General features: G+C 55.3%; 10 protein-coding genes across 10 annotated transcripts; 5 read left to right on the top strand and 5 right to left on the bottom strand.

The window, feature by feature from the left end:
• Nucleotides 1-87: 87 nt before the first annotated feature.
• BDY24DRAFT_443300 (Symplekin tight junction protein C terminal-domain-containing protein) lies at nt 88-5,597 on the top strand. Its single transcript, XM_076644753.1, has 16 exons — nt 88-342; nt 464-518; nt 581-695; nt 772-958; nt 1,054-1,184; nt 1,259-1,444; nt 1,536-2,280; nt 2,434-2,927; nt 3,018-3,093; nt 3,194-3,452; nt 3,544-3,904; nt 3,997-4,297; nt 4,391-4,616; nt 4,702-4,811; nt 4,896-5,147; nt 5,281-5,597. The coding sequence occupies exons 1-16, from the start codon at nt 136-138 to the stop codon at nt 5,497-5,499; spliced, it is 3,924 nt and encodes a 1,307-aa protein (XP_076494583.1). The 5' UTR covers nt 88-135; the 3' UTR covers nt 5,500-5,597.
• A 77-nt stretch (nt 5,598-5,674) lies between these two features.
• BDY24DRAFT_396710 (uncharacterized protein) lies at nt 5,675-6,740 on the bottom strand (the record flags this gene model as incomplete). The annotated part of the gene is made up of 5 exons (XM_076641480.1): nt 5,675-5,874; nt 5,949-6,055; nt 6,128-6,349; nt 6,472-6,538; nt 6,625-6,740. Coding segments are annotated over 4 exons (509 nt in total), but the record flags the coding sequence as incomplete, so codon positions are not given.
• A 1,728-nt stretch (nt 6,741-8,468) lies between these two features.
• On the top strand, nt 8,469-10,331 carry BDY24DRAFT_396705 (uncharacterized protein). The gene is made up of 3 exons (XM_076641479.1): nt 8,469-8,544; nt 8,673-9,953; nt 10,025-10,331. Exon 2 carries the CDS (start codon nt 8,673-8,675, stop codon nt 9,936-9,938), a length of 1,266 nt encoding a protein of 421 aa, XP_076494581.1. The 5' UTR covers nt 8,469-8,544; the 3' UTR covers nt 9,939-9,953; nt 10,025-10,331.
• A 180-nt stretch (nt 10,332-10,511) lies between these two features.
• On the bottom strand, nt 10,512-12,960 carry BDY24DRAFT_396700 (galactose mutarotase-like domain-containing protein). The gene is made up of 11 exons (XM_076641478.1): nt 12,754-12,960; nt 12,555-12,652; nt 12,412-12,427; nt 12,152-12,285; nt 11,799-12,071; nt 11,641-11,724; nt 11,397-11,557; nt 11,233-11,319; nt 10,984-11,156; nt 10,892-10,906; nt 10,512-10,814 (listed from the first exon to the last, which is right to left on the bottom strand). Exons 1-11 carry the CDS (start codon nt 12,830-12,832, stop codon nt 10,681-10,683), a joined length of 1,254 nt encoding a protein of 417 aa, XP_076494580.1. The 5' UTR covers nt 12,833-12,960; the 3' UTR covers nt 10,512-10,680.
• Nucleotides 12,961-13,152: 192 nt separating this feature from the next.
• On the bottom strand, nt 13,153-14,600 carry BDY24DRAFT_138672 (uncharacterized protein). Its single transcript, XM_076636064.1, has 2 exons — nt 13,360-14,600; nt 13,153-13,279 (listed from the first exon to the last, which is right to left on the bottom strand). The coding sequence occupies exons 1-2, from the start codon at nt 14,537-14,539 to the stop codon at nt 13,257-13,259; spliced, it is 1,203 nt and encodes a 400-aa protein (XP_076494579.1). The 5' UTR covers nt 14,540-14,600; the 3' UTR covers nt 13,153-13,256.
• Nucleotide 14,601: 1 nt separating this feature from the next.
• BDY24DRAFT_138669 (uncharacterized protein) lies at nt 14,602-17,374 on the top strand. The gene is made up of 6 exons (XM_076636063.1): nt 14,602-15,001; nt 15,241-15,385; nt 15,458-15,549; nt 15,623-16,473; nt 16,582-17,037; nt 17,127-17,374. The coding sequence occupies exons 1-6, from the start codon at nt 14,698-14,700 to the stop codon at nt 17,340-17,342; spliced, it is 2,064 nt and encodes a 687-aa protein (XP_076494578.1). The 5' UTR covers nt 14,602-14,697; the 3' UTR covers nt 17,343-17,374.
• Nucleotides 17,375-17,552: 178 nt separating this feature from the next.
• On the top strand, nt 17,553-19,734 carry DPB4 (DNA polymerase epsilon noncatalytic subunit). The gene is made up of 7 exons (XM_076644752.1): nt 17,553-17,737; nt 18,184-18,233; nt 18,311-18,389; nt 18,488-18,494; nt 18,582-18,706; nt 18,893-19,111; nt 19,320-19,734. The coding sequence occupies exons 1-7, from the start codon at nt 17,665-17,667 to the stop codon at nt 19,490-19,492; spliced, it is 726 nt and encodes a 241-aa protein (XP_076494577.1). The 5' UTR covers nt 17,553-17,664; the 3' UTR covers nt 19,493-19,734.
• A 99-nt stretch (nt 19,735-19,833) lies between these two features.
• BDY24DRAFT_138483 (Ish1 domain-containing protein) lies at nt 19,834-22,977 on the top strand. Its single transcript, XM_076636060.1, has 13 exons — nt 19,834-19,986; nt 20,069-20,159; nt 20,299-20,406; nt 20,516-20,637; nt 20,721-21,016; nt 21,110-21,184; nt 21,270-21,347; nt 21,425-21,541; nt 21,635-21,859; nt 21,949-22,045; nt 22,125-22,335; nt 22,413-22,525; nt 22,608-22,977. The coding sequence occupies exons 1-13, from the start codon at nt 19,902-19,904 to the stop codon at nt 22,889-22,891; spliced, it is 1,902 nt and encodes a 633-aa protein (XP_076494576.1). The 5' UTR covers nt 19,834-19,901; the 3' UTR covers nt 22,892-22,977.
• A 255-nt stretch (nt 22,978-23,232) lies between these two features.
• Nucleotides 23,233-25,388, bottom strand: BDY24DRAFT_138535 (uncharacterized protein). The gene is made up of 4 exons (XM_076636062.1): nt 24,209-25,388; nt 23,660-24,086; nt 23,435-23,535; nt 23,233-23,350 (listed from the first exon to the last, which is right to left on the bottom strand). Exons 1-4 carry the CDS (start codon nt 25,237-25,239, stop codon nt 23,314-23,316), a joined length of 1,596 nt encoding a protein of 531 aa, XP_076494575.1. The 5' UTR covers nt 25,240-25,388; the 3' UTR covers nt 23,233-23,313.
• BDY24DRAFT_138534 (uncharacterized protein) lies at nt 25,389-27,618 on the bottom strand. The gene has a single exon (XM_076636061.1). It carries the CDS (start codon nt 27,561-27,563, stop codon nt 25,539-25,541), a length of 2,025 nt encoding a protein of 674 aa, XP_076494574.1. The 5' UTR covers nt 27,564-27,618; the 3' UTR covers nt 25,389-25,538.
• Nucleotides 27,619-27,749: the final 131 nt, after the last annotated feature.

The following is a 27,749-nucleotide window of genomic DNA, read 5'->3' as shown; positions in this document are numbered from 1 at the left end:
CTGAAATTTGAGCCAAACAACAGTCGAGCAAAAAAAGGAAAAGAAGGGAGGTGAGCTTGAGCTCGAAGCTTTGAACCGCAACGTCGACCTCCCCTCCCTCCCTCCCCTCTCCCTCCTCTCTTCCTTTTCGTACGGATGGCTTCTCCAGCTCCCCCACCACCTCTTTTGGACCCAGTAGTCCTTCTTACCACCGCTCTCTCCGCTCCTGAACCTGAACAGCGAGGCCATCTTCAACGAGCGAAATCTGTTCTCGAGCTTCAACCGAGCCAGATCCCGACCATCGTGGGCTACATCCTTCCGTTCTCGACTGCACCAGGACTGATATCGGATTGGATGGTCGAGGTGAGTTGTACAGGAGAGGGGGAAGAGCGAAAGAGGAGGGAAGGAGGGATGCAGAGGAGGAAACAGAGAGGGAAGGAAGAAGGAGAGCTGGAGCTGACCTTTCGCTTCGCCGGTTTGTTAGCTCTTGGAGCTCGCCGTTTGTAGATCTACTTTGTCGGTAGAAATCAAGACTCAACGTGAGTGATTTGGTCTCCACTCTGAAGGTTTTCCCGTGCTGAAACTTCGTTTTCTCGGCCAGTCTGCGTTCAATCGCTGGACGTCCTCGCTTCCCTCCTTCCGACGGCTCAACTCAAGATGGCAAAGATCCTCGTTCAAATCTTTTCGTCCTTGTATCCTCTCGTTTTCAGATACTTGTGAGTACAGCGTTCTTTCTAGTCAAGTCTTCTTGGGCTCGAAGCGTCCCTGACCCGCTCCCGTCGTCGTTCCAAGATGGACGAACCCCACCTCCTCTTCGATCTGGACGACTCTCTCCAAAGTCAAGGAGCGCATCCTTTCTTGGGCTACGACCGGATTAGACGAGGATGGCAAACCTATCAAGAAGGGTCTGAGAGTTCAAGCTATCAAGTTCTTGCAGAAGGCGGTGTTGGTGCAGACCAAAGGACCAAACGATCCAAGGGTGAGCTCGACTTCACCTCCTCCTTCCTTCCTTCTCCTCCGTCGCGTCTCGAGGAGATCCAGAGCTCATCATTATGGTAAACTTCTCCACTACAGCTCCGAGTTTTCGGAACAGATCCCAACCTCTCTCAATGCCCATCGGATCATCCCTTCCTCCCCGTCTCCGAGCTCGAAGCTGAAGGGAACAAGCTCCTCGAGTTTATGCTTCTCGCTCTCTACACCTCGACGTTCGTCCCCTTGATCGTTTTTCTTGTCCTTTCTCTCTCCTAGAATCTGAATCCATCTCCCTTGACTTTCACAGAGACGTCGACGTCCTCACCTCGGTCGTCAACACCCTTCCCGTCATCATCAAACTTCGTCCCGCTCTCGCCGTCGTCTTCATCCCAGCTCTCACCGGATGGACGCCTGAACCTATCAACGGTCTCTCGAGAGGGGATATCAGGAGTGTAGAGAAGGTCGTCAAGGTTACCATGTCCTATCTAGAGAAGTAAGTCGTCTTCTCCTTGCGATCTAAAGGAGAGTCGATTCGTTGCGTCGAGCTCACTCACCTGTCTCTTCCCGCTTCCTCGAACTCCCAGATCCACCTTCGCTACAGCCCACAAACCCGTCCTCCAATCCGCTCTCAGCATCCAATCAGCTCGCATGGAAGCGGCCTACAAGCTCGCTCTCGAGGAATCAAGAGTTCAGATCCAGAAACGGAAACTCGACGAAACAGCAGCTGCCGCGTCCTCGTCCTCTTCCGCTCAGCAACCTCCTAAAGCGAAGAGGCCAAGATGGGACGTTCCTTCGTCCTCTTCCACTCCTCCACCACCGCCTACACTTCTCCCATCGCAAGCAGGTCCCTCATTGGGCTTCCCTCCCTTCCCTCCACCAGGACGACCTCCCTTCCCTCCTCAAGGCATGCCTCCTCCGACGCTTCTTCCTTCCCATCCCTCTTATCAACAACCACCACCACCTCAACCATCAACCAACTCGATCTACAACGTCTCCCTCCTCCCTATCTCCCTAGTCATCGACCTGCTCATGGCCAACCTCTCCGCCGTATCCGACCAAGCTCTCGTTGAAGCCGTCAGAGAAGTTCGAAGAGCCCTTCTGCCCGAGGCGCCGATACAACCTGCGCCGGTGGAGGCGGTGCTGCTCAGGGACGCGGTTGGAGGTGGTGGAGTTGGAAGCGAGAGAGTGGGAGTGAATGGGGAACTGAAGAGGGAGGAGATGGATTTGGATGAGGAGGAGGAGGCTTTGAACCCGATGGATATGGTTGGGGAGGAGGAGGATGAAGGGGAGGAGGTTGGAGCTGAGGAATTGGAGAGGTTGATGGTCAAGGTACGCCTTGCGTCTGGCGTCTTTCGTTGTTGCTCGTCCGTTGACTCCGACGCGTCCCATCGCTGACCTTCCCTCTCTTCTTCCTACCTGTCTGTCATTCTCTTCCTCTTTTTCTTCTTTCCCCTCCTTCGTTTTCTTTTCTCTGGCTCACAGAACAAAAAAAGGAAACAACAGCCAAACTCCGAACCCTTCGACGAAGACGAGGACTCCTCGTCTCTCCTTCCCTCCCCGTCCAAACCCCACCCCCTTTCAACCTCCACCCCCAACCCCAACTCAACCACTCTCCCTCAATTTCTTCAATTCCAACTCTCCAACTTTTCCCTCCCCGCTCCAGCCCCTCTCTCGTCCTCCGCTCGACAAGCTCTCGCTCTGAAAGCGCTCAGGAGGATTTGGGAGGCTGGTTCCCTCCTTTCTGCTTCAAGAGGAATGATGATGGCTGAGGAGGACGAGGAGATTCAGAGCAGTGCGCCTGCGAGAGACCTGTGGATGATGCTCGGTGCGAGGTTGGTGACGAGGGGTGGGTTGTCGCTGGGGCGGGAGGGCGTGAAGGTTGAGGCTGAGGGTGACGTCGAGAGTGAGGGTGAAAAGGAGGATGAGGAGAGGAGGAAGATTTTGTGCCAGTTTGTTGCGGAGGAGTTTGGGGAGAGGTGTGTCTCGAACTCGTTTCGTTGTGTCTCGAGAGGGAGAGGAACTCGCTGACGCGTCCGGCCGTCTTTCGTTCGGTTTGGCGATTTCAGGTACAAGTTTGCGACACTCTGGCTTAACGAAGAGTGGTACAACGATTCTCAGTTGTCGGCAGAGGATCAACGTCGAGTACGTTCCCTCTTCCTTCGTCGCGTCGCATCGTGGTTCTCTATCTTCTCCCTTTCGACCTCGTCTGACCTACGCTCCCCTTCTTCGTTCCTGCTCACAGTCACCCCTCTACCGAACTTCCCTTCTTCACCTCATCAACCTCTACCTTCCTCGCCTCTCCGGAACCTGCCTCAGTCGATTCATTCTCGACCTCCCGGACGTCCCTCTCGAACTCCTCTCGATCCTCCAAGCTCTCTGTACCGATCCGGATCGATCTCGAGGGCGGGTGGGGCTCAAGACGTTGAGGGATTTGGTGGTGGAGAGACCTCCGCTGAGAGAGGATGCGCTGAGGAACTTGTTGGAGCTGTGTACGCATGCTGGTGAGTCGTCTCGCCCTCTGTCTCTCCCTTTCCCTTTTGATCGAATCAACGGCTGACGGCTGTTGTGTCTCTCATTGGCTTCCGTTCGCAGACGCTGGAACTCGAAACCCCGCCATCGCAACCGTTCGAGCCTGGGTCCCGGACAACAAACCTTGGAGTTCGACGATCCGGACGTTCGCTCTTCAGGTTCTGCGACGACTTCAGAGTGTGGATGCGAAAGATCGGGAGAGTGAAAATGGTGGTGAGCAGATGGAGGGAGTCGAGGGAGTCGAGGAAGGGGACGGGGACGGGGAGCTCTCTGAGACGGGGATGGTGCAGGAGGAAGCCGATCAGATCGCTCAGAGCCAGTACCTCCCGGTGAAGCTCGAGATGCCCGTCGAGCAGGAGGTGGTGAGGCAGCATGTCGAGCTGATGTTTGCGCTCACGAAGAAGATTCCGGAGTTCTTGGATGAGTGAGTCTCAGCTCGTTCTTTCGCTCCTTTCCCTCCTCTCATTTCTCGACCTCGACGCGTCGCTGAACCCTCCTTCTTCCTTTCCCTCGCAGGATCTTCGCCGCCTACGGAACCCTCAGCCCTTCCATACAAGAAGCCTTCCAACAAATCCTCGCTCCTCTCATCAAGTCCCTCGGTCCCAACCACGGCAAACTCCTCACTCTCCTTCGAACGTTCCCTCCAGGAGCAGACTCCCTCGCTCTTCGAACGCTTCAGATCCTCTCAGAACCCAAGGACGCCGATACTCCCAGAGTGAAGCTTTCGGTTCCCCTCGTGGCTCTCGTCAAGAGTCTGGTGGCGGAGAGGGATCTGGATCCGAGGTTCATCTTGCCCATCATTCCTGAACTCGATAAGGTGAGTCGTCGTCTTCTTTCCGCATTCCCTCTCCCTCTCTTTCGCCCACTCGAACTGCCGCCGACCCCTCTTACTTGATCCGTTTTCCTCTAGACCGAAGTCAAGAAACACCTCCCTCGAATCATCTCCCTCCTCAACGGGAAAGCTCCAGAACGAGAACTCGTTCGACAAGTCGTCTTCCAACTCGTCGACTCCCCAGCGACCGTCGTTCCTCCCAACACTCCTCGGATGCGACTCGGTCAGAGATTCACTCCGGCGGAGCTGCTGGTGCTGCTTCATCGGTTCGAGAAGGAGGGAGGTTTGAAACCGACGATGGAAGGTGAGTTGAACGGAGCGAGATGGACGAACGGACGACGCCTTTTCGGACGAAACTCGCTGACGGGCTTTATCATCTATTTTTGTAGCTATCGACATCTGCTTCTCGATGACGGAGATCTACAAGTCGGAAGTCCTCGGAGTCGTACTTCAACAGATCTCGGACGAGCCCGACCTGCCCACTCTGTTCCTCCGAACGGTTCGTCTCGTCTCCTTCTGGTCTCTTCCCTCACTCCCTTCCGATCCACCAGCTGACCCTTACCTTCCTCTTTCGCTAACTCAGGTCATCAAATCCGTCCAAACCTACAAATCTCTCACTCCCTTCGTAGCAACCAACCTCCTCTCTCGCCTCATCACCAAGAAGATCTGGACGTCGCCTCAGCTCTGGGAGGGATTCATCAGAGTAGCCAAGATGCTCAGCACGTCGAGTTATCCGGCTCTTCTGCAGCTGCCGAGGGATCAGTTGATGGAGATTGTGGGGAGGGAGGATGGGAAGGCGGTGAAGGCTGGGTTGAGAGAGTTCGTGTTGAAGAAGGTGAGTCTTTATCCCTCCGTCGCTGCGTCCTTCTCTTCCGTCTTCTTTTCGTCCTAAGCTACGCTTCACTACTCCCTCGTCGCTTATGCTGAATCTTTCCTTGTCTTGTTCGCTTTTCATTTCGCTTTCACAGGCTGGAGGGAACGCGACTCGACTTCCAGCATGGTTCTCGGAGGTCTTTGGAGATCAAGTCCTTCCCACCGCTGGATCCGAATCACCTGGACCCGTACCGGATCCCCTGTTGGCTTTCCCTGGACTGCCTGGAGGAGGAGAGAGTCCCCTGAGCTCCGCTCCTACGACGCCTGGAGGAGGAGGTGTTGATTCGAACGGAGCGACGGAGATGGTGATGTGAGAGCTGGGAGACGGAGCGGTTGATCTTCTTTCAGGTTTCCCTGTTTTATAGCGAGCTGTAGTTGTACCTATTCGGAAGACGATGTACTTTTCGCTCGGATCTCAATCAGGGTTTCGAAAGAAAAGAAGAGAAGAGGAGGAGAGACGGACGACGCGTTCGTCAGTGACGTTTCCTCTCTTTAAGATGTGCTCGATCCAGATAAACGCAAGTTTGACAGCAGCAACTACGTCAGTCTAAACAACGCTACTCTCAAGACCTTTCCGGCAGCAGGATGACGAACTTGAGCGAGGCGACTTCGACGCGTCGAGCTGGATGGGCGAGTCGAGGCCATGTTCAATCCGAGATGGTTCTGAGTGACGCGCGGTGTTGAGTAGACTACGAAGCGTCTGAAGACTGGGAGTCAGAGAACGCTCGTTTGCAGCGAGGGCCAAAGGAGCGAGCGAGCTCACCATTTATGATCCCGATGCGCTGTACGCTGGAGGGGGAACTGGAGGAACTACGTAGGCCGGAGCTGAAGTATGAATCACTAGATTACGCTCATGAGCTGTTGTTGAGCCTTGGCAAGCGTTTCGGAAGGCAAAAACGTCAGCAAAGGCGAAACGCGACGCGTCGAGGAGCGTCCACTCACTCCTTCGCCAATCCTCCTGTACGCCACCTTGAGGCTCTCCTCCTTCGGCCAATTCATCCCTTGGCGGAGGAACAACATTTGAGACGCGTTCTAGATGGACATGACGCCTCGAAGCCTCCTGGAAATTGGGAGGTTGAACTCCATGGTCGAAATCCGTTTCTTTCCACGCTCCTCGATTCCGGACGAAGAGCCAGATCACCAACATGCTGACGACGAAGATCGCTGTGGTTGAGATAAAGAGAGAAAAGGATGCCAGCTCAGAGGTGATCGGGATACTCCAGGAGGCAGCGACGAGGGCTAATTCAGGCAAGCGAGAGAAATCAAAGACAGAATGGTCGACTCACTACCAACTATCACGCCTATCTTCGCTCCTCGAGAAAAGGATATCGGAGGCTCTTCCACGGAGTCGTCCTTCATAATCCAGAACAGAAAGATTTGAGGTCAGCTCAGGTCCCCGATCTAGCGATTTGAAGGAAAGACGACGGATCCGAGCTCACGCGTCTCGAAGGTCGACGATTAGCGAATGATGGTGAAGGGTAAGCGTTGACTCCCCCAGGAATGAGGAAGATACAGAGAGTCAGAATCTCTAGAGGTCGGAAGTGGCTGAGCATGTTGTGGTCTGGAGCAAGATTGATGACATGGGAAAGACAGAAGGACAGCGTCCAAAGAAAGACGCGCAGCTTTCGGCCTGCTAGAAAAAGATTGAACAGACCTACGCACGGAGGCGAGAGAACATAATTTCGAATCTCTTGAAATGATGTTCTGACGAGGGTACAGAAGCTGGGGTAGGAGACGGAAGTCCTGAAGGTCGGCGAAAGCTGGGTCGCGTCGCGTTTTGACGAGGGTTTGAACGCCGTAAATTGGTCGCTGTGCTCTCGAATTTGACGCTTTTGCTTGCAAGTATGACGGATTCGAATTTTCGAAGGAAAAAACCTTCCGTCTCATTCAAGCTGACGATCAAAAACAGCATCGATCCAAAGGAGAAGCGACGTGAGGACGAGGCTACTGTAGAAGCTGGGGAAAGAAGGGGAGAGTCAGCAAAAGGATGTATAGAAAGACTGGCGACGATAGATATCTAGAATATGGAGACTCACCGTCACCGCGACCAACAAACCGCAAAATCGAACGAAAACCTCGACCCGTCGAGCCTCCTCCACTCCCACATCGAATCCCACCTTTCCTCTTCCGCGTTCCTCTTCCCCTCCCCTAGTATCCACCCTTCCAACCTCTCCACCTGCACCTGCGACAGTCCCACTACATGCACGCTCACTCCTCCTTTGACTACCGAGTGAAGCTCAAAAGGTAAGCACTGAGGCTCCCACCCCTCGAATCCAGACGCGTCGAGCTCGAGGACCAATCGAGGGTTGAGTTCTTCGACGGAAGAAGCGAAGTCGAGAGGCTGGATCTCTTCGTGAGCGAGTAAGCCGTCCCAGAAGACGAGCGGGAGGTGAAGTCGACGGGGACGAAAGGAGTGGAGGATGTTGCGAAACAGGAGAGCTCGCTCGGCAGAGAGGGATGCCTTGAACTCCGTCCAGGTATCATCGTGAAGTGCTGGAGCCGTATTGTCCGAGGGATCCTTTTGGTTGGACGAGACCTCGAGGTTCCCGAAATCCTGGTGGAGCGCAACGACGGATCGACCGAGGAGCGGTTCGTTCTCCGTTTCCTTAGCGAGTTGAGAGAGAAATTTGGTCGAGGAGGTGAGAGGGGAGCGATGGTAGAAGACTCTGGGGATCCGACGAGTGGAGGGGAAAACGACGTCGTGTAGAAGTGTCGTCCCTACGGTGTTTCCCTTGACGGGAATTCTGGCCTCGACAACGATCCGAACCTCCTCGACCCACTCCCATCTCTGCTGTCCCTCCTCTCCTGCGACGACGAGTCCATCCTCCTTGTCGAAGAGAGCGATCCAGTCTCGAGGTTGAGCGATGGTGATGGACCTCCAAAAGAAGGCGAGGCAGATTTGGCGAATGGCTTGGGAGACGAGGAGGAGGTGGGAGGTCGACCGAGGAGGAGTCGACTCGGGTTGTGAAGAGGAGAGAGGACCGTTTGAGAGGAAGGCGAGCTCGAGGATCTTGCTGATGATCTCGAGAGGGAGGGTGTGGGGTGTAAAGGGCCTGGTCGAAGAGGCAGGAGAGGAGGACGAAGGAGAGGGAGAGGAGGGAGGTCGAGCCTCATTCCGGATGGCCGTTGAGGAGTTGGGCGAAAGAGGAGGTTCGAAGGGCTAAATTTTCGATGTCAGGGGTAGTCGAAAGACCTGAAATGGTCGTCTTGGGTCGTCAAGGTCTTCGTCGAGGATTGAAAGGGAGTTTCAAAGAGCTCACCTGGACTTTCGACTATCGCTCCCGACTTTCACCATCAAGAACTCGTTCCCAACTCTAGACATCACTCCTCGGTACCTTAGAGTAGCTCCAGCTCTTCCAGTGAGTTTAATCCTCGCCTTGGTGATCAGACGAAACGACGGAGAGGAGGGAGAAGGCCGGAACGTCGAAGCTCACCCAAGCTCACCACCTCCTCCCTCCTTCCTTCCCCTCCCCCCTCCTCATCCCAGATGGTCAAACCCTTTGCTACCGAGATTCTCGAACGAATTATATTCTACTACCTCCGCCGCGACGAGCTCCTCCACACACCTGAGGACAACTTCACCCTCTTCACTCCCCCTCGAGGCTCGACCTCCCTCCTCCTCGTCTCAAGAGACTTTCGCCTCCTCTTCCTTCCCTCGCTCTTCTACTCCATCAGCATCTCGCAGCAACATCACTGGGAGCTCCTCTTTAGGAAAGGATCTGGCATCTTGGACGGTGAAGGAGAGGAAGCCAGGATGAGGAGGAGTTGGGTTCGTGAGCTCAGGATCAACCTCGACCTTCAACTTCCCATCGCCCTCCTACCAAACGGCTCCCTCCCCCAAGACAACACTCTCGGATCCAACCAAGTCAAAGGGTTCCTCATCACACTCTCCTCTGCAAACAGTCCATCCGAATCAACAACCTCCCTCCTACCCAACCTCAACCAACCAAGTCAAGCGGTTCCTATCACGCTCTCCCATCCAAAAACAACCTCCTTCCTCCCCAACCTCAATCGTCTCACCCTCCTCCATTCCCTCACGACCTCCGTCCCTCGCTCCCTCCTCCCTCAAACCTGCGAAGATCTTCCCAGTCCTTGGTCCTCCAGAAACCTCCAGCAGCTAGAGCAGGTTCTGTTGCGCTTCTACGAAGCCAATCCCGAACGCAAACCAAATCTCGAACAGCTCGCCTTCCTTCCAAAGGACATCCTGCACGGGCTGTACGAAGAGTCGGCGATGCAGAAGGAAAAGTTCCTTTTAGGGTTGGGTTGTAAGGAGGTCTGGATGTCGATCTTGGATCCAGCGTCGGTCAGGGAGACTGCTGGAAGTTCTCTTTGGGGAACGGAGGAAGTCGTCAAGCACATTGTTTACCCTTCCTTCCCTCTCGCCTCCTCCCTCCTCTCCCCCGGATCCACTACCATCTCCCTTACTACCCCCATCATCTCTTCAAACGTAGATACCTTCCTCGCCTCCGCCTCCATCGTCGACGAGTTCCGCTGGTCCGCTGCTCACGGGAAACGCGTCCGTTTCGTCAACATCCCTCTCCCTCTTCGCCGTCAACTTTGGGCCAAACTCAACAAGATGGCTTCGGATGGGAGCGAGTACGACTACGATGGAGAGGAGGAGGAGGACTTGATGGAGGAAGGAACGGCAGTTGATTGGTTGTTAGAAGCGTTGAAGAAGGAGTGGGTGTGGGTCGAGGAGGATGGAAGGGAAGTTGAGTTTGAGGAGGGATTGAAGGCCGTCAAGGAAGTTTAGGAAGGTTGAGTAGACGTCAGTCCAGCTTTCATTTGGTTGCTTCTCTCCCAAGTCAGGAATCTGAATGCTCCTCCCTCTTCTCGCAGGACTCGCGTCGTCGGAACTGTTGAGCAGGACGCGTTTCGGTGTTCATCTGCGCTTATCACCCTTCTCGCTTTTTTAGATCGCATGATGCTACGATCCTGAGGCCCTTATCCCTACTCTGTCGTCCAACTCTGCTTTGGCAGATTGCCCAGTCGAGAGCTCGGCTACAGAAGGAGGACGAGGACCATCGGTGGTTCGAGCTCACCAATCCCTCCTTCCTTTTCTTTCGCCCGTATCTTTTAATCGACGGAACGATCTAGACGCAGAAGGCTGCTCGTCAATATCGATATCCATGGTATTTATTCTGGACGAAAATGCGAAAGATCGCGAAAAACTGCCCAACAAAACCTGAGGAGAAGGAAGAACGAGAGGGCTCTCAACTTTCCTTCCTCCCCCTTCTCTCTCTTCACCTCCCCTCTCTCCCCTCTGGACAAAAGGGGAAAGTCGACGGGCGGTGAAACGAGAAAGAAACGCGTCGAGATGTCGTTTGCGATCTGTTCTTTTTCGAGCCGACTTCCTTTACCGGACGGCTGACCCGAGGTACTCTCTCGTGTTGCAGAGGTCGACGAACAAGCTGTGAGGTCATAATAAGTAAACTCGAGAAAGCTCTGAGCCACTGCGTTCCCCGTTCCATCTCCTCCATCCGCCTTCAGCTCCTTCACCTTCCCGAGATACTGCAAGTCACGAAGTTGTTGTAGACTTGACCGACCTTCAGGATCGTATCGAAGCTATCCTCTCCGAGAGCAACGGCGAGCTCAGGGAGAGCGAAGGATCCGTAAGGTGCGTGGAACTCTGCGGGAGCGAAAGAGGTGGAGATGCGTCAGGTCTTGACTAGACGGGAAGGAGAAAAGAAAGGAGAAGAAGCTCACCGAGATAGGCAGCATCTGAGTGAGAGACAAAAAAAAAAGGTGAAGTCAGTTCAGTGGGCACGACGAAAGAACGAGACAAAAGCGAAACTCACTCTCAGGTCCATAAACGCTCGAACCGTCCTCCGCTCCTCCGTGGATCCTCTTCCGATTGTTCCCTCCTCCTCCGGGTGCAGAGTAGAACTGGACTCCTTGCTGGTTGGTGGTGAAGTTGAGGGTAATTCCCGTCTTTTCCGAGGAGAGGGTAGCGACGGGAGACGAGGGCGACCTGAAGGAGACGAAATCGAGAAGGACGAAGGTCAGGAGCGTAAATCTGGAGCGGCAAAGTCCCACGAGATGCGCACGAGGGCTTGATGATGGGAGTAAGGAAGTCTGTAGTCGAAGAAGCGAGATCGGCGGAGGGGAAGACGCTCGGGTTGGCGGGAGTATCGCTGGTGAGAAGAAGACGCGTCGAGGAAGGAACGGTCAGTTTCACCAAAGCCGCAAAGAAACTAGAGCGTAAACTCACAGCTTGGGATCGAAGACATAGAAATCGTCGTATCCCTTCGAAGGGTACTGATCTCCGATCTTCTTGCCCGAGCGATGGTCGTGGGAGGTTCCGTTGGCGGAGGGGAGGAGAGATCCAGAAGGAAGCGAGGTTTCAGGGTAGAGATCGAGCGTCCTTGAGGACTGTTGAGAGACGAGAATAGAGCCGAGGTCAGCCTCGGGAGCTCTGGGACAGAGAAGGGCGACGGGAAAGGACGCGTTCTCACCTTGATCGTCAAGTTATGATCCTTGACGCTGACCGATTCGGGAGTAGGTCCGGTTACTGAAGCTTCGAGGTTGAATCCCCAGTGCTGTCGGTACGCAAGTCACAAAGTCAGCTCTCGGTCGAAGACGAGAAGACGAAAAGGAAGAGACGCGAGCTCACCTGAGTCAGATTGATGGGCGTCTCGACTCCTCCCTCTGCCAAAGCAGCTCTGTAAACGATGAGGATAGTCCCTCCTCCAACCTTCTCCTCTCCAGGTCGCTTCACGATCGCAACCAACACCTCAACCTTCAACTCCCCTGGGAACCCTCCCTCTCCGTCCTTCGAGATCAATCTGAAGAGCTGACTTTGAGGAGCAGGGAGCGTGGTTTTGATGGTTTCCTTTTCAGAGGAGGTGAAGAGAGTCGAGGAGGAGAGTTTAATGAGGTCCCATTGCTAACAGGAGGCGAAAGAAAGAGGAGGGTGAGTTTAGGAGAGGAGGGTAGGGGAGAGAGAAAGGGAAGAGAAAGAAGCACTCGTTGATCCCATCCAGACGGACCAGAGTGAAGGCAGACTCCAGGGCATCCTTCAGGCCAACTCTCAGGTGTAGCGACGAGGCCAGAAGGGAGCTTCAGAGCTTGAGCTGGGAGACGGTTGACGTAGCGACCAACTGGAGGAGGAAGGAAGAAAAAGAAGAGGAGGGAGGAGGGAGGGAGGAAGATGGTGAGCTCGTCATTCTCCATCTCTCGAGCTACTTGGGGGCCTCTGGAAGACGAAGGGAGGATTCTCGCCTCACCTATGCAGTGTTGGAACTTGAAAGGTTGATGGAGGAGAAAAACGAGTCAGGAAAAGCTGAATCTCGAGTCGAGAAGGAACGGAAGATCCTCGAAACGACCTTCCACCATCTCTCCTCCTTCGAAGCTCAACAAAGGACCTCACTCCTCGAGCTCCATCGAAAACCTCCGGTCCAGGGACGAGATCATGGGTCTTCCCTCCGACAGTAGCAGGCTCGACGAAGAGAAGTCTATGGATATGGACTGAGCGAGGGAAGAAAAAGAGAAGGAAGGAAAGAAAGAGGAGGTCAGCCAAACGGTGATTCTCCGGAACGATGAGCTCTCGAGTCTTTCGCTGCACTCACGACCCTTCTTGGTGATGCTGAGGGAGAGAGTCCCGTCTGGGAGAGAGAGGACGGTGTGGGACAGGTCTTCGGTGGTCATTATTGATGGTGAAAAGGAAAATCGGAGTGGTGGTTGGGAGTTGGAAAGAAGAAAAGAAACTTGAGCTCGATGCGGGAAGAGGTCCGGATCCCCCTTCTTCGTTTTTTTTCAGAAGCTTGGAAGGTCAGTTTTTCTTCTAGTCTTTGTCTCCGCTGGGTGAAAGTGTACGAAGAGAAGACAAAGCGGCGAGGGATGGCTCCCGAGGAATATAAGAGAAAGTCGAAGCCAAGAAGGCAGATCGTCGACGCGAGTGAGAGACCTCTTCTTTACACCCGAGATGGCTTTCCTGCGGTTTCCAAGTCAAGAGTCAAGAGTCAAAGATAAACAGGAAGCCCGAGAGTGCGAAGAGCCATCACATGTGGTTCAAAAGAACGAAACTTGAAGAGGATCCGTTCCTCGAGCCGAAGACGGGACGCGTCGCTCTTCAGATCGACATCGACCCGAGGTCTGTTTGTTAAAGAGCAAAGTACCACGTACAGTCAGTTCACTGAGAAGGACCCTGAAGAAGACAAGAAACTAAAACTTACCAAGATCCAACTCCTCGTTCTTCCCGAATCGAAGTCGCTCGACCTCTCCTCCCTCTCCCTCGACCTCCCAAACCTGTGTAAACGTCCTTCCTCCGCTCCCGAACTGTCGAAGACACTTCCTCGTCTTCTTGAGGTACTCCGGTGGGTAGCCAACGAGCCTGATCGTCGACGTGGGGAAGTAGGTTGCGAGGAAGGACACCGTGAGATTGATGGCGTCGAAATCCGAAGAGGAGGAGGAGGAGGAGGAGGTCTTTGAGGTTGCGGAGGGTTGAGACGGAGACGAAGGTAAGGGAGTCGAAGTGAAGGTGAAGGTCGAGGTGGGAACGGTGAAGGAGTTGGGAGGTTGAGGAGGGAGTTGGGCGGAGGGAGTGGAAGGGTGATGAAGGACGACGGTTTCGACGCGTTCGGAGTGTTGAACGTGGGCGAAAAGGTTCGGATAGTGAGCGAGGGAGGTGACGTGTAGAGTTTGGAAGCCGACGGCCGAAGAGAGGAAGAACTGCCAACTCCTGACGTTGATTTGACTCGATATCTCGTCTAGACGAGCCTTGTCCGCTTTGGGTTGACCGACGTTGTCCCACCAGACGTTCCAGGCCTTCTCTTCTTCGAACTTCGTCAACCCAGGCGGTCCCTGCCACTCCATACGAGCAGCTATCCGGTGGGGGTGTCTATTGTCGAGGCGGACAGGGTGGGTCCGACAACGAGGAGGGAGAGGTCGGGGAGGATGGAGGGAGGACTCGGCGGGAAAAGGAGCCTCTTTGGAGAGGAAGACGACGTGTCTTTGCGAATGAAGGAGTTCGTTCGAGGTCTGGAAAGGAGGACTGAGTTTGGTAAAGGATTTCGAGAAACGTTCGACGGGGATCCAAGGAAGTTGGCCAGCATCGAACGTCTCAACCTCCAGCACCTCGACCATCGCCCAACGCTTCTGCCCTTCCTCTCCGACGACGAGCAATCCAGCCCCTTCTCCGAAGAGGACCACCCAATCCTGACAGTTGACGATGGTGATTCTCCTCCACCACAAGGGAAGAGCGAGCTCCCTGAGTCCACGAGAGAGAAGGAGGAGGTGGGAGGTTCGAGTAGGGGGCGAGGGAGGAGAGTGGGGAGAGATGGGGTCGAACGCTCCGAGCGCGAGTTTGAGGATCCGTTCGATAACTTCGAGAGGGAGAGTGAGGTCCGACGACATGCTGGGTTTGAGATAGAGGAAAAGGAAAGAACTGGGAGAGGAGAAGTCGATGCTGGCCGTTTGAGGTCAACTTCGAAACTGCCTTCCTCTTCTCTTCTTCAACCAAACCCCAACAAGCACTTTTCCCACCCAACTCTTCTTTCTTCTCTTCTCTTTCCATGGCTCCTCGGATACCCCTCCCCTTGGTCTCGCTTCGTCGGTCAGCTTCCACGGCGGTCAAACCCTCGACCTCTTCGGTCCTTCCTTCCTCGTCGTCCTCCTCTCTTTCGGTCGTCCAAACCTCAGCAACGCAGGCCATCCTTCGAGACGTCCGCGCCGTTCTCGTCGCCGTAGATGAGACCGTGTCCAAGGAGAGCCCATGGCTCGCTAGGTTGGAAGAGGCTTCTCGGCGGCTCCGAAAGATTGGAGGAGAAGGAGCTGGTGAGCTCGAAGGAAGGGCGTCCGAAGAGATGGAGATCGCAGGTGAGCTCGTTCTTCCCTTTGAGCTCGATTTTCTCTTCGGAAGGAGTTGGAGGGAACGCATATATACATTCTCCTCGCTCTCAGCGAAGTTTCAATGGTCTCTGCAGCTCGGCAGAGGGTCAAGGAGCGTCGGACGAAGCAAAGATGGAGCTCACGCCCTCCGACCCATCCTTCTTCCCTCTCCTTCCTCTTGCACCTTTGATCTGACTTTGAAACCCTTCTTCATCCCCCCCCCCCAGTCTACTCTCCGCCCCTTGCTGGATCCAAGGACCTCGTTACAGCTCTCCTGGAGGATCCACTGGTTCCAGACCAGCTTCGGGAAAAGGCGCTCCTCGAGCGAGCGAATGGAAGCGCTGGGTCCAAGAGTCAACCTCTCAAGATTCGGTGAGTAGGAAAGGTGGTTTCCCTACGATGCTGAGGCTGCAGCTGACGAGGTACTTTCTCTCGGCTCAACAGGTACGGTCCGTCTACGATGGTAGATGCGGACGGGCTGTCAATTAACTCGAACTTCCTTCAGTCCGGTCATTTCTCCATCCTCGAGTTGCCAGGTGAGCTCGCTCGTCTTCATCTTTCCTTCTCAGATATCCTCAGCAACTGATTCTCTTTGCGAACTGTCCTTAGCTTCTACACCTCCATCCCAACTCTTCACGTCCCTCCTCCTCTCCCCTCTCCCCGTTCTCGTCGTCGACAACCTCCGTCTCTTCTCCTCCCACCCTCCCCTCGCGTCCCTCCTCCCCTCCCTCCTTCGACATCCTCGCCTCCGACTCGTCATCAACACCATCTCAGAACTCCCTACCTCCCAATCCGCCTTCGAGGCCCGCGTCTGGACGGAAATCGACCACCTCGTCGGAGGAGATCAGGAAGTCGTCGATGGCCTCAAGGAGCGAGTCTTCGTCGTGGGAGCGAAGAGAGCTGTCCGAGCTGTGGACGCTTGGAGGGAAGGAGAGAACTTGACTGGAAGGGAGAAGACTGAGAAGGTCGACTTCTTCCAGAGGGAGTTCATCGGTAGCAACATTGGAAACTTGAAGGCGGATCTCGTTCGAGCCGCGACGACCGAGTCCTCCTCATCACCATCCTCGTCGTCGTCCAACCCTCTACCACCCTCGCTCTCGTCAACCCTCTTCCTCGCTGAACTCGCCGTATCCTCTTCAGCCTTCGAGCTCCTCGCTCTCTCAACCACCCTCAAAGCCTACGCTCTCGCCGCGTCCGACCTTCGAACCGAGGCTCGTTCGGTCGCGTCCGAATTCGTCAAAACAGCTCTCGTTATGCCTCCGAAGGTTGGAGACGTCGGTGGGCTCGGAACGTCGCCTCCGACGGTGGCTGAGGAAGTTCTGAGGAAGGCCAAGCAGGATGTTGACGCGGCTTTGAGCCGGTTGGGTTGGTTGAAGTTGTTGGGTGGACGAGTGGACGACGTAGCTTGGGAGGTTGAGGATGCTGTGCGATCTGGTTGGGGAGGAGAAGGAGAGAAGGGAGTGAGTGCTGTTCTTTCCTTTTTTTTTTTTTTCGTCGTTCTTGATCTCCGAGAGAGCAACGCGCTGACCGACTGTGTCGTCCTTCCTCACCTCTCCTCCTCCTCACAGCTCATCCTCTCAACAGCTCACCTCCAAACCCTCCACACCACCCTCTCCGCTTCCCTCTCCAACCTCCTTCTCCACCCACCGACCCCAACGCTCTCCTCCTCCCTCCTCGTCAACTCCCTCCCACCCTGCCCGCCCCTGCCCTTCCCCTCCTCTCTCCTCCTCACCCCTCTCATCTCGCGCAAAAACATCCTCCTCTCTCCCACCGGACCCATCGCCGCTCTCCACCTCCGAGCTCAAAAGGCCGTCCTGACGACCTACTTCTCTTCCGTCGCGAGTGTGGGAGCTGCGTACGGCGCGTGGTTGGAAGGCGTTTGGGAAGGGGCGACCGGAGTCGGAGTGGGCAGTTTGGGCCTGGTGCTCGGCGTGAGATGGGGGATGGCAAAGTGGGAGGGTGGGAAGAGGAGGTTCTGGAGGGATTGGAGGAGGGTTGGGGAGGGGTTGGAGAGGGATTTGGAGGTCAGTTCGACGCGTCGTTTCTGTCGTGTCCGTTTCACTTCGAGGACATCTTTTGCTGAACTCCTTCTTCCGTGTTTCGCCCATCGCAGGATCACCTCACCCAAACAGCCCGAACGGTCCTTCTCGCTCGACCTCTAGCGGCAGCGGAGGGGATGGAGACACTCGTGAAGAAGAGGAGGGAGGTGGTCGAGGAGGAGTTGGTGGAGGTTGCGTTGTTGAAGGAGAGGGTGGAGGAGTTGCAGTTGGGGCAGGTGCCGGTGGTGGTCAAGGTTGGCGAGGAGGTGGAGCAGGAACTGAGGATCTAGATGTTTTTTTTTGGGATTTTGGTCTGAGACTCGAGGCGAAAGGAAAGAAGGACGCGAACGATCCTTGGACTTGAGAAGAGCGAACGCGTTCGAACAAGATCGATACTATCTTGATCTAGTTCACAAAATTTTAGAGGCAGAAAAGCCAGGAGAGACTGAAAACTCAAGCACGACGAACAGACTTCGAAATCTCGAAACCTCGACGCGTTCCACTCCTCCCCCTCTTTCTTCCCAACGCCAACAACCTCGCTTCTCCCTCCCTTCATCCGTTCTTCTCCCCATCTGTATCTCCTCTCTCCCGGCCTCTCGTATCCTCTTCTATATGCCCCGACCTTCTACAGCCATCAGCGGCACCTCTGCGGACAAGCAGGAGGAAGCCATCTTCCAAGGAATCGGTGAGCTCGACTTCTTTCCCTTCTTTCCTTGTTCTTGAAGGAGCTTCCCTCGGTTTAGCAACTGGAGCTGGAGTGGGCTGAGCAGAGAGCTTGAGCTGGACATTATGGGAGAGTCGGGTTTTGAGGGGAAAGGAGGGAGGGTATGGAAGGGAGGTGCTGAAGGGAGGGAAGGAGGGAGGAGGTGACGCGGGAGAGGGAGCTCAGAAGACGAGTATAAATCTTCTAAGGGCTTTTTTGAAGCTCGAAGCGGGTACTGAGGAGCTCTAGCCCTTCCGGAGCGCAAGAACGAGACTTGTAGGACTCGTTAGAGCGAGGGAGGTTGATAGGAAGACCGAGAGCAAGCTCGCACGATGGATTCCCTTGCCCTTTCCCAAGTCTCGTCCATTCGTCCTTTCTCTCGCCCCTACCAAGCACAGTAACTGACTATTAGCTTTCTTTATCCACAGAGAGCTTTGAGCTCCAAAAGACCATCGTCACCAAGCTCGCCAAAGGAGCTGTACGTCTTGCTCTCTCTCTCTCTCCTTCAACCTCCTCCCTTCCTTCCCGAGCTCACCCTTTCCCTTATGACAACAGCTCCCCGCCAACATCAAACTCCAAAAAGACGTCATCTCAGCCATCTCCAAATCTGCTTCCGTGTTCATCAACTACCTCGGTTCGTCCTACCCTCCTTCGCTTCGATTCGTTCAGCCCGTCCCCTTCCCTCACGTCGAGCTCACGCACTCCTTTCCCTCGCCTTCCTTGGTCTCACAGCTGCTACGTTCGTTCTCGCTCTTGCCTTCGCCCTCGTCTCGATCCTTAACCAAACCGAGAGCTGACTCCATCTCCTTTCTACGACTCGAAACAGAGCTCACGAAGGAGCCGTCACTCGAAACGTCAAGACCATCTCTGCTTCCGACGTCTTGAAAGCCGTCACCAACGCCGATTTCTACCCTGAAGAGCTGCTGCCTTTGCTTCAGGCTGAGCTGGAAGGTTCGTTTCTCTGCCTTCTTGCCACCCATCGCCTCGCTTCTCCTTTCTTCAGCGACAGCTCGCGACCCAACGCGTCCGGCCCCTCCTCTCTTTTCGACCTGATCCTGATCCTGACCAACCCTCTTCTCTCTCACTTTCTTTCCACCCATCTTTATATTTATCTTCCGTTCCACCCTTACCCACCAGCCTTCCGAGCCAACAACGGAGCCAACCCTTCCCGCCGACGGAAATCGTCCGTTTCCGACCACGTCGAAGCGCCGGTCAAGAAGGGAGGGAGGAAATCGGATCCCGTGGAGTCTACGGAGAAGAAGAAGGGCCCGGTGGTAAAGCTGAGGTTGAACGGGAACGGGAGCGGGAAGGGGAAGGAGAGGGAGGTTCCGGTTGGGGTGTTGGGTGGGGAGGGAGGTGAGTTTCGCTTCTCTCGTTTCTTTCGTTGCGTTCGAACGCGTTTTGGTTCTCGGCTGGGATAGGGCTGCTCTGGTGGAGAATCGTATCGGACGCGGAGTTGAGGAAGGGTTCCCAAGAGATTTCGACGGTCTGGCGACGAAGACGGAAGACGGACGGAGACGCGTCGTTCGAACTGACCTTCCCCTCCCTCTTGTTTTCCCCACAGACGACGACGATCTCACTTCAGCCTCAGACGACGACGATGACGACGAGGAAGACGAGGAGGAGGAGGATCCTGAAGAGGACGACGAGGAGGAAGAGGAGGAGGAGGATCTTCCTGGCGCGAAGGGTCTCGAGGAGGGAGGAGGGGAGATGGAGGAGGATAGCGATGGGGAGTAAGAGTGGAAGTGGGATTCTTTACACTCTAGAAACTTTATCTTCTCTGTACCTTATGGTGCACCTCTGGATCAGTTGGGAGCGAACGAGAGCTCGTTCGAATCTCGAGGGCTGAACGCGTCGGGAATCCACCGCTCTCGTCTCACCTGCTTCTTTCTCCCTTCGAGCGCATTTCTTTCCTTCCCGCCCCCTTCTTCCGCCCCTTCTCTGCCTCTTCTCCATGTATACATTCTGTTTGAGAGCCCCTCATGAAATTTCTTTCGTCGAAGGGGGTTCATGAATGACGTCGTGGCACGAGCTTTCTTAGCTCCCTCCCTCCCTCCCTCTTCCTCCCTCCCCTTCCTCCCTCCCAACCCTCACTCCCTCACCCACCCACCCTTCAATCCTTCCCTTCCCATCCACCTCTTCCACCATGAGATTCTCCCTTGCCACCGTCGCCTGCGCTGCTCTTCTTCTGCCTTCTCACGCTTCCGCTTCTTGGTTCCACGAGGACAAACGTGAGGTCTCGTTTGCTTTCTTTTTTTGCTTTTCCTTCTTCTCTTTTGACTGACCTTCCAACCTTTCTTTCGTCTTCCTCAGCCGATCCTTCGACTTGGGATACCGCTAAGCTCACTGCGTACCTCAAGGAGCAAGGAATCGAGCTTCCCAAAGCTCCTTCTCAAGCTGAACTGTGAGCTCTGCCTTTCGCCCCATCTTCGCTCCTCCTCCTCCTCCTCTCCTCCCACCCCCTTCCTCGTCATCTCTCTCTCGCTCGTCCGGATCTCTGACCCGTTTCCTCCCACTTTTTCACTCTTCTCTTCTTCTTCCAGCCTCGCTCTCGCTCAGAGGTCGTTCGATGGATCCGCAAAGTACGCTGGAGCTGCCGCTGGAGCCGCTCAGGGAGCCTACGAGGGATTGTCCGAGAAGGCGATTGATGCGTGAGTCGTCGTTCTCCCGTCTCCTTCCTTGTTCTGTCTCTCTCTTCTTCCCTGTCTTTTCTCAGCTGTACTGATCCTCATTTATCTTTCATACCCTCTTTTCTTGCAGTTGGACCGAGAGCCAGTTGAGGGAGTACCTCCTCGAGCAGGGAGCCATCACCCCAAAGTCGACGACCGAGCAGCTTCGAATCCTCGCTAAGCAGAAGCTCGCTCAGGCCAGCACCGCCATCTGTGAGTATTGTTCTCATTCACTGCATACGAGTCAGAAGCGAAGTTTGGAAGCTGACCGATGTTTTTCTGCTCCTCCTCCTCAGACGGAAACTCGTACCAGCAGGCCACCAACTCCCTCTCCTCCTCCGCCTCCAGCGTCTCTTCCACCCTCTCTCCTTACGCTACTCAGGCTGCCTCCGCCGCTTCGGAAGCCTCTGGAGCTGCTCGAGTTGCTGCTTCTTCCATCTCCAGCGCCGCTGCCTACGCTTCGTCTGTGGCAGTCAACGCTCCCCACGACGCTAGAGACTACGTCTACAGCACCTGGGACGACAACAAGCTTAGGGCTTACCTCGAGGAGAGGAACATCATCAAGACCAAGACTCAGTTGAAGAGGGAGGAGGTGAGTAGCTCGCGTTTCGCTTTGGGAAACTCCTTGAAAACGACGAGAGCTGACCCTTTCCTCTTCAATTTGCTCTCGATTCTTTTTCTTCAGTACCTCGACTTGATCAAGAAGCCCTTCGCCGACGCTGCCAAGCTCCCTTACGACACCTGGTCTGATTCTTACATCGTGAGTTCGAGTTTCAGTCTGCATCTCGCCCTCCGAGCTCCGAGCTTTGACGCGTCGCTGAACCTCTTCTCCTTCCTTCCCTCAGCGAAACTGGCTCGTCTCCCACGGTGTCCTTAAGACCGAGGCTGCCAAGACCCGAGACTCGCTTTACGACCTCATGAAGGTGAGCGGAAGATCTGAACTGAGGAAGGAGCTCGAATATCTGGCTTACTTTCTCTTCTTTCCTTTCCTCCCTCCCAGACCAACTACTTCACTACCAAGGATACCGTTTGGTCGACCTGGACTGATTCTCAACTCCACGACTGGCTCGTTTCTCACGGAATCATCAAGACCGAGGCTGAGCTCACCCGAGAGAAGGTTAGTTGGACTCTCTTTTCTTCTTCCGCTCGAGTCGAATTCACCTCTGATGTTCTCGGCTCCCTTCTTCGGTTTGACGTTGAGGCGATGCAGTACGAGAAGCTTCTCGCCGACCACTACCCCAAGGCGAAGGATACCACCTGGTCCGCTTGGAAGGATTCCGACCTTCGACAGTACCTCATCGACCACAACTACATCAAGTCCGACTTCCAGGCCAAGCGAGACGAGCTCGTCGCCATCGCTTCCAGCAAGGTTCCCTCGGCCGCTTCTCCTGGATACCTCACTTGGCCCGATGCTCGACTCAGGGCTTACCTCAGGGTTCGTTTCTCGTTTTCTCTTCGTTCCGCTTTCTCCAAGTTGAGCTCGGTCTGACCTCGTCTCTCCTTTCATTCTCTTCGCTTCTTCAGGACAACAAGATCGACGATACCAAGTACACCGACCGACCTTCTCTCCTCCAGGAGGTCCGAATCCGATACGTTCAGTCCGAGAACCGAGTTGAGGGTCGTGAGTCCCACGCGTCTTCTTTTTGCTCGCCGTCAACTCGTCCCGAAACTGACCCCCTTTTCTTCCTTTCTTTCTTCAGTCCTCAACTCCATTCGAGAGTCCCTCGCTGCCGGAGCCAACATCGCTGAGGACACCCTCGCTTCCATCCTCGCCTCCCTCACTGGTGGAAAGCAGACCGTCGAGCAGGCCTACGATTCCGCCGTCTCTGCCGCTTCCAAGTCTGGATCGTCCGCTGCCAGCGAGGCTTCGAAGTTGAGCTCGTCTGCTTCCCTCTCTGGAGATGCTGCTCTGTGAGTTTTCGAGCTCTTCCTTTCTTCGACGAGATTGAACGAAGCTGACCTTTCTCGTCTTGTTGGTTGCCCTTCAGCTCCTCCGCTTCCTCCGTCGCGTCTTCCTACTCCAAGTGGGCCGCTACCGCTGCTCCTTCGGCTTCCAAGGACGCTTCCAAGTCGGCCGTTGCTGCCTCGAAGAGTGCTTTCAGTGAGTTCCTCATCTCCCTCTCGATCGCCGTCCGAGAACCGATCTCTGACCCTCTCCCTCTCGTTTCTTCCTCCCTCCTCAGGCGCCGCCTCCCTCGTCTCCGCCTCGGCCGTCTCAGCTGGAAACGCTTACCTCTCCTCGGCCTCCTCCCTCGCCTCTGCCGCCTCAGCCTCCGCCGTCTCCCTCTCGTCGGTCGCTTCCGCGTCGGCCTCGTCCCTCTCCAAATCCGCCTACTCAGCTTCGTCCGTCGCGTCCAAGTCGGCTCTCTCCCTCAGCTCGGTAGCTTCCGCTTCCGCTTCGTCAGCTTCTGTCGTTTCGTCCAAGGCTTCGGCTTCGGCGTCGAGGTCGGTCAAGGCTGAGCTTTAAGGAGGAGTTGGGTAGTTTGGTTTTAGTCGCGTCGTCTTTCGTAGCTTGTTTTTCCCCTTTCCCCCCTCCCCCTTCTATTGTTTCTCGACTATCTCCTAGCTTTTGATCGATTTTCATGACCCTCTCTCGCTTTATGTTCAAACCTAGGTCTCTTTCTCGCTCGGTTCGAAAATGAATGAACGTCCCTCTCCTCTGTTCTTCCTTCCCTTCAATCCGAGGTCGAAAGAAGATCTTACAAAGATGGGAAGAGTACGAGCACATCTAAGACAGGCGGATCCAAAAGAAAAAAGGCCGAGGAGTCCTGACAAGAAAGTGAAAAGAACGAAAGGAACGAAGGACGGGAGCGAAACAAAGGTGGTCCAACGAAATGGTGAGACACACAGGTCCACAAAAGAACGACTACGTAAACAGGTAGGTTTAAGCTACGCCTCGTGCAAAGGAATCGATTCCCTCACGAGTCTGTTTCAGAACGAAGAAAAGGAGGGAGGTCAGCGCGTGTCGAAACGAAACGAAACGAAACGAGGCGAAGAGAACGATACGCACTTCAACCAAACACTTCCCCTCGTAGACTTCGAGCCCAATATCTCCCACGGTCGCCTGGTTCCTCGTGGTCCTGAAATCCGAGAGAGGAGATCGTCTTTGCCCTGTGTGAACAGAACGAAAAACGAACGACGGCGTCAGTTCGAGGCTCGATATCTTCGCCGTCTTCGTTTGAACGAACGAGCGAACGGTAGTGTTGAGATAGAAGGAAATGAAAGCTGTACTAACCTCCTTCGTCCCATCACTCTCCAAAATCACCGTCGTCCCCGCCCACGGCCCAACTTCCATTCCCTCCCCTCCTCCCGCTCCTCCCGCTCCCCATCCTCCTCCTCCCTCAGCAGCCCCACCACCGATCGTGAACGCAGCCTCGTGAATCCAAACATCCACACTCAAGATCTCTCCTCTCGAACTCGGCAACTCGGTCCTTTGGTTCGCCAATCTCAGAGACTGGAAGATCTGTTGACCGAACGGGAGGAGATCGAGGAAGATGATGTAAGGTAAGGGGAGTATGGCGTGGTAGTAGGTTGGGGAGTGGAGGAAGGAATCCATGGTCGGAGGGAGGTGAGAGGGGGTGAAGGATAGAGGGGAGACGGGAGGAAGGGAGTTGGCGGTTGAGAGTGGGTGAAGGAACGGAGGGATGAAGACCATGGCACCGCTTAAAAAAGGAGACGAACGAGCGAGGAAGATGAAGAACGAAGAGAGAGAAGGGGAAGAGAGTCAGTTTCGACGATTCAACGAGAAGTCAAGTTCGAAACGCTCGAAACCAACGCGACTCACCTCGTCCACCCTCCCGCAACGCCTTCCTCCCTCCTCCTCCAGCTAACGCACAGATTTTCCACCAAATCCCCAAACCTCATCTTGCTCAACAACCCACTCGCATCCAGCTCCCTATGGCACATCTTCAACGCCGCTCCACTCGGCCAGCTCACGTTCGAAGGGAGAGGAACCACAATCCTCAGGACGGGAGCTCGATTGAACCTGAACGGCGACGCCGACGACATGAACAACGGTTCGACGGGTCCTTGGTAACGTTGGTGACTGAGTTGGTTCTGGGAGGAAGGCGAGCGATGCCGAGGAGGGAAGGAAGGGTTGGAGGACGCAGAAGAATCGGGGGAGGAGGATCGATGAGGGTAGAACCCTGGTCTCGCTGAGGAGGATCCGACGAAGCCTTTGTCTCCCTTGAGAGGGACGGTGGTCGTCGAGTTCCCACCTGAAGGGGATTGACTTCCTCCTGATCGATGCGAGAGGTTGAGCATCGAGCTTTCCCTCGAACCGTGTTTCTTGAACGCCGGGTTGGAGAGGTTGGGCATGGGAGGAGCGTCGGGATCGTAGTAGACTGGGGAGAGGGGAGTAGTCATGGCGAGGTTGGTTTGAGATCCGTTCCCGTTCCCGTTCTGACCCATTCCTCTCCATCCGTTGGGAGCTGGCCCAGTGGCAGAGCGCTGACGAGGAACGAAGGATGCTGAGTTGGAGTAGATGGAGGATCCTCCTCCTCCTCCTCCAGCTAGGGAATGAGCGTAGGAATCGAGGGAGAGTCGGGAGTCGTTCGTTGGGCCTCCACGGCGTTGGTTGCTGTTCCGAGGAGGTGGGTGGTTCTGTGAGAACTCGTACCGACGCGGTTCGGGAGCTCGAGGAGTCGGAGGAGTGACTCTCGTGCTGGAGGAAGGGGATTCGGCTGTGGAGTGAACTGAAGCCGACGACGAAGCGATCCTAGGACTGTTGAACGACGAAGGAGGAGGTCCGGATCCATGCATCGAAGCTGCTGCACCTCCCTTCGCTCGACTAGCTCCCCACGTCACTCCGCTCATGACACTCGAAATCGAGCTCCTCCTCCTCAACTTCCTCGGTCCGTTCGTGATGCTTCCTTCTCTCGAAAGAATCGACGGACTCCTGATCGACGACGACGACGAAGCGAGATCGATGGCCGAAGCGAGAGGAGCTGGGAAGACGAGTTCCCTTCCGTTGGGAAGCGCTCGAGTTCGTGCTGACGGAGGGAGGGAAGGGTGAAGTCCTTGAAGTGGGACGGGGAGACAGTCTTCTTCTTCGAAAGGGATGAGATGAGGTCCTGGGGGTGGGAGGAGAGAGTGGGAGGTTCGAAGGAGGAGGGTCACGACGGAGGAGGCCAGGACGAGGTGAGGTGGGAGGATGGCGTTCGGTGGGAGGGAGAGGGTCGATACTGTCCAACGAGAAAGGAAAGACGCGTCTCGAATGGGTCAGAGTCCTCTCTCGAATGGACAAGAGTGGAAAGACGGGGCGTCCGAAACTCACAAAAATCCAAAATCGTCCCCGTCGAAACGTTCGCCCATCCTTCCCTCGCTCCAGCTCGATCCAACCCTCCTCTCATGTACCCTGCCCAACCCAACCCCCAAACCCTCACCTCCTCTCTCACGTACCTCCCTCCATCCATCGCTCTCCTCTCCTTCTTCGACCCAGCCTCCCAAAGCGTCAACACGCTCTGAATCGGCAACTCCTGCAAGATCCCTCTCAGCACTCTCGGGTTCGACAGCAGCGTCGAGATGGTAGGGATATCGTCCGAGTTGAACGCGTCCTCTCCGAAGTGGGACATGAGGGAAGGGTCTCCGAAGGTGGTGGAGGAGGAAGCGGTGATTTTGGGGAGGATGTTGAACGAGGCGGAGGAGGTGTAGTCCTGCTTGAAGGGAGCTTGGACGGAGGAGGAGGAGGCGATGTTGGTGTTGGGTGTGGGAGTGAGAGGAGAGTAGATGTGGTTTTGAGGTTGAGAAGGAGGAGGGGAGGTGTAGCGAGGAGGAGGAGGAGGGAGAGGGTGATCTCGATCTTGATCTTGAGCTGCGAGCTTGGTTGGACTTCCGAGAGGACGAGACGTTCGAAGGGAAGAGACGGGACGAGCTGAGTTTCGAGGAGGTGGTAGTGGAGAGAGAGGAGCTGGCGAGGTAGCTTCCAAAGGCTGTCCGTTCGAAGGGAAAGAGCTGGACAGGCTGAGGTCGAGCAGCACTGGACTCCTCGGTTGCTGTTCATCGACGTCTGCTCCCCAGAGGCTTCGACCTTGAGCTGCTCCTCCTCCGTTCGTGATCCTCCTTGAGACCATGGGCGGCGAAGTCTGCGAATACGTCGACTGAGGACTCATCAACGCCGCCGAAGCAGCTTCCTCGTACCTCCTCCCTCTCGCCTCCCAGCTCTCCTCCTCTCTGGACGTGTCGGCGAAGAAGTCGTGTTTCGGTGGTGCTGGAGGAGGAGGAGGGACGAACTCGGTGGTGAGAGGAGGGAGTTTGGATCTCATGGAGTCCTGCTGGGAGGTTGTGCGAGCGAGAGGAGCTGCTGAGATGAGGGATCCAGAGGGAGTTCGACCGTGAAGTTGAGCGGCCTTGGAGGAGGGAGAGGAGGGAGTAGAAGGAAGTCGAGGACCTGTTGGATGATGGTGAGGAGAGGTGTCTCTTGAATGAACCGACGTAGCTGGAGTAGTGCTGCTTCCTGTCGAAGACGATCTCAGGTTGGAGAGAAGCGGCGGAGGAGGAGCGAGAGAGACGTTTGAGCTCGAGCTCGCTCCTTCTCCTCCTTTTCTTCCCAAGCCCGGTAGAACGAAATCCTCGTCCTCTTGATCGCTCGCCAAATCTTCCACTTCCTCATCCTTGAAGGAAGAGAAGCCTGATCCTGCTGAAACGTCCGAGGACAAGGATGTGGACGATCCTCCCGAGCGCGTCATGGTCTTGGGCGAGAGGAGGAGAGTCGAGGGAGAGGGAGGAGGACGAGGTGCGAGGAGAGGAGGAGCTCCTGGAAGAGCCATCGTTCTTGGAGGTCCAGTGAAGAGAGGTCGAGTAGGAGGTGGTAGTGGTGGATAGGAGGGTCGAAGAGAAGAGGGAGCTTGGGAAGGAGGTTGAGGGAATCCATGGGGAGAGAGGAACTGATTGCGCGAAGGAGAGGAGGAGGGAGACGACGCCGAGTTGGGTCCTACAGGGAACGACGAAGGTGGTGGTGGTTGAGAAGAGTAGGCTCGATTGGTAGGATCTTGATAGAAGAAGTTGGGAGGTCCTTGGGAGGATTGACGAGGTTGAGAAGGAGGGGAGGACGAGGAGGCCGAGGAAGGAGAAACCAGCGAAGAAACAGGTCGACCATCGCTGCTCTTGCTGCGTCTTCGGAGGAGATTCGGTTTACCCATAATCTACAAGCAAAGAGCACAGAGGTCAGCTTGAATTTGTAGAGAGACAGGGAAGACGGAGGAGCTGACCTAGACGGTCCTTCTTCCTCTAGAAGAAGCTGAAGGTGTTGACGTTGAAAAGAAAGGTCCGAAGCCTCGAGAGCTACAGAGTAGGAAGAAAAAGTAAGTCAGCTTCCGAAGCTTTTC

The sequence above is a fragment of the Mrakia frigida genome (assembly GCF_051309035.1).
Source record: "Mrakia frigida strain ATCC 22029 unplaced genomic scaffold BDY24scaffold_26, whole genome shotgun sequence".
NCBI lineage: Eukaryota > Fungi > Basidiomycota > Tremellomycetes > Cystofilobasidiales > Mrakiaceae > Mrakia > Mrakia frigida.
The sequence above is the reverse complement of the archived record's forward strand: the minus strand, read 5'-3'. Positions and strand labels throughout refer to the sequence as shown.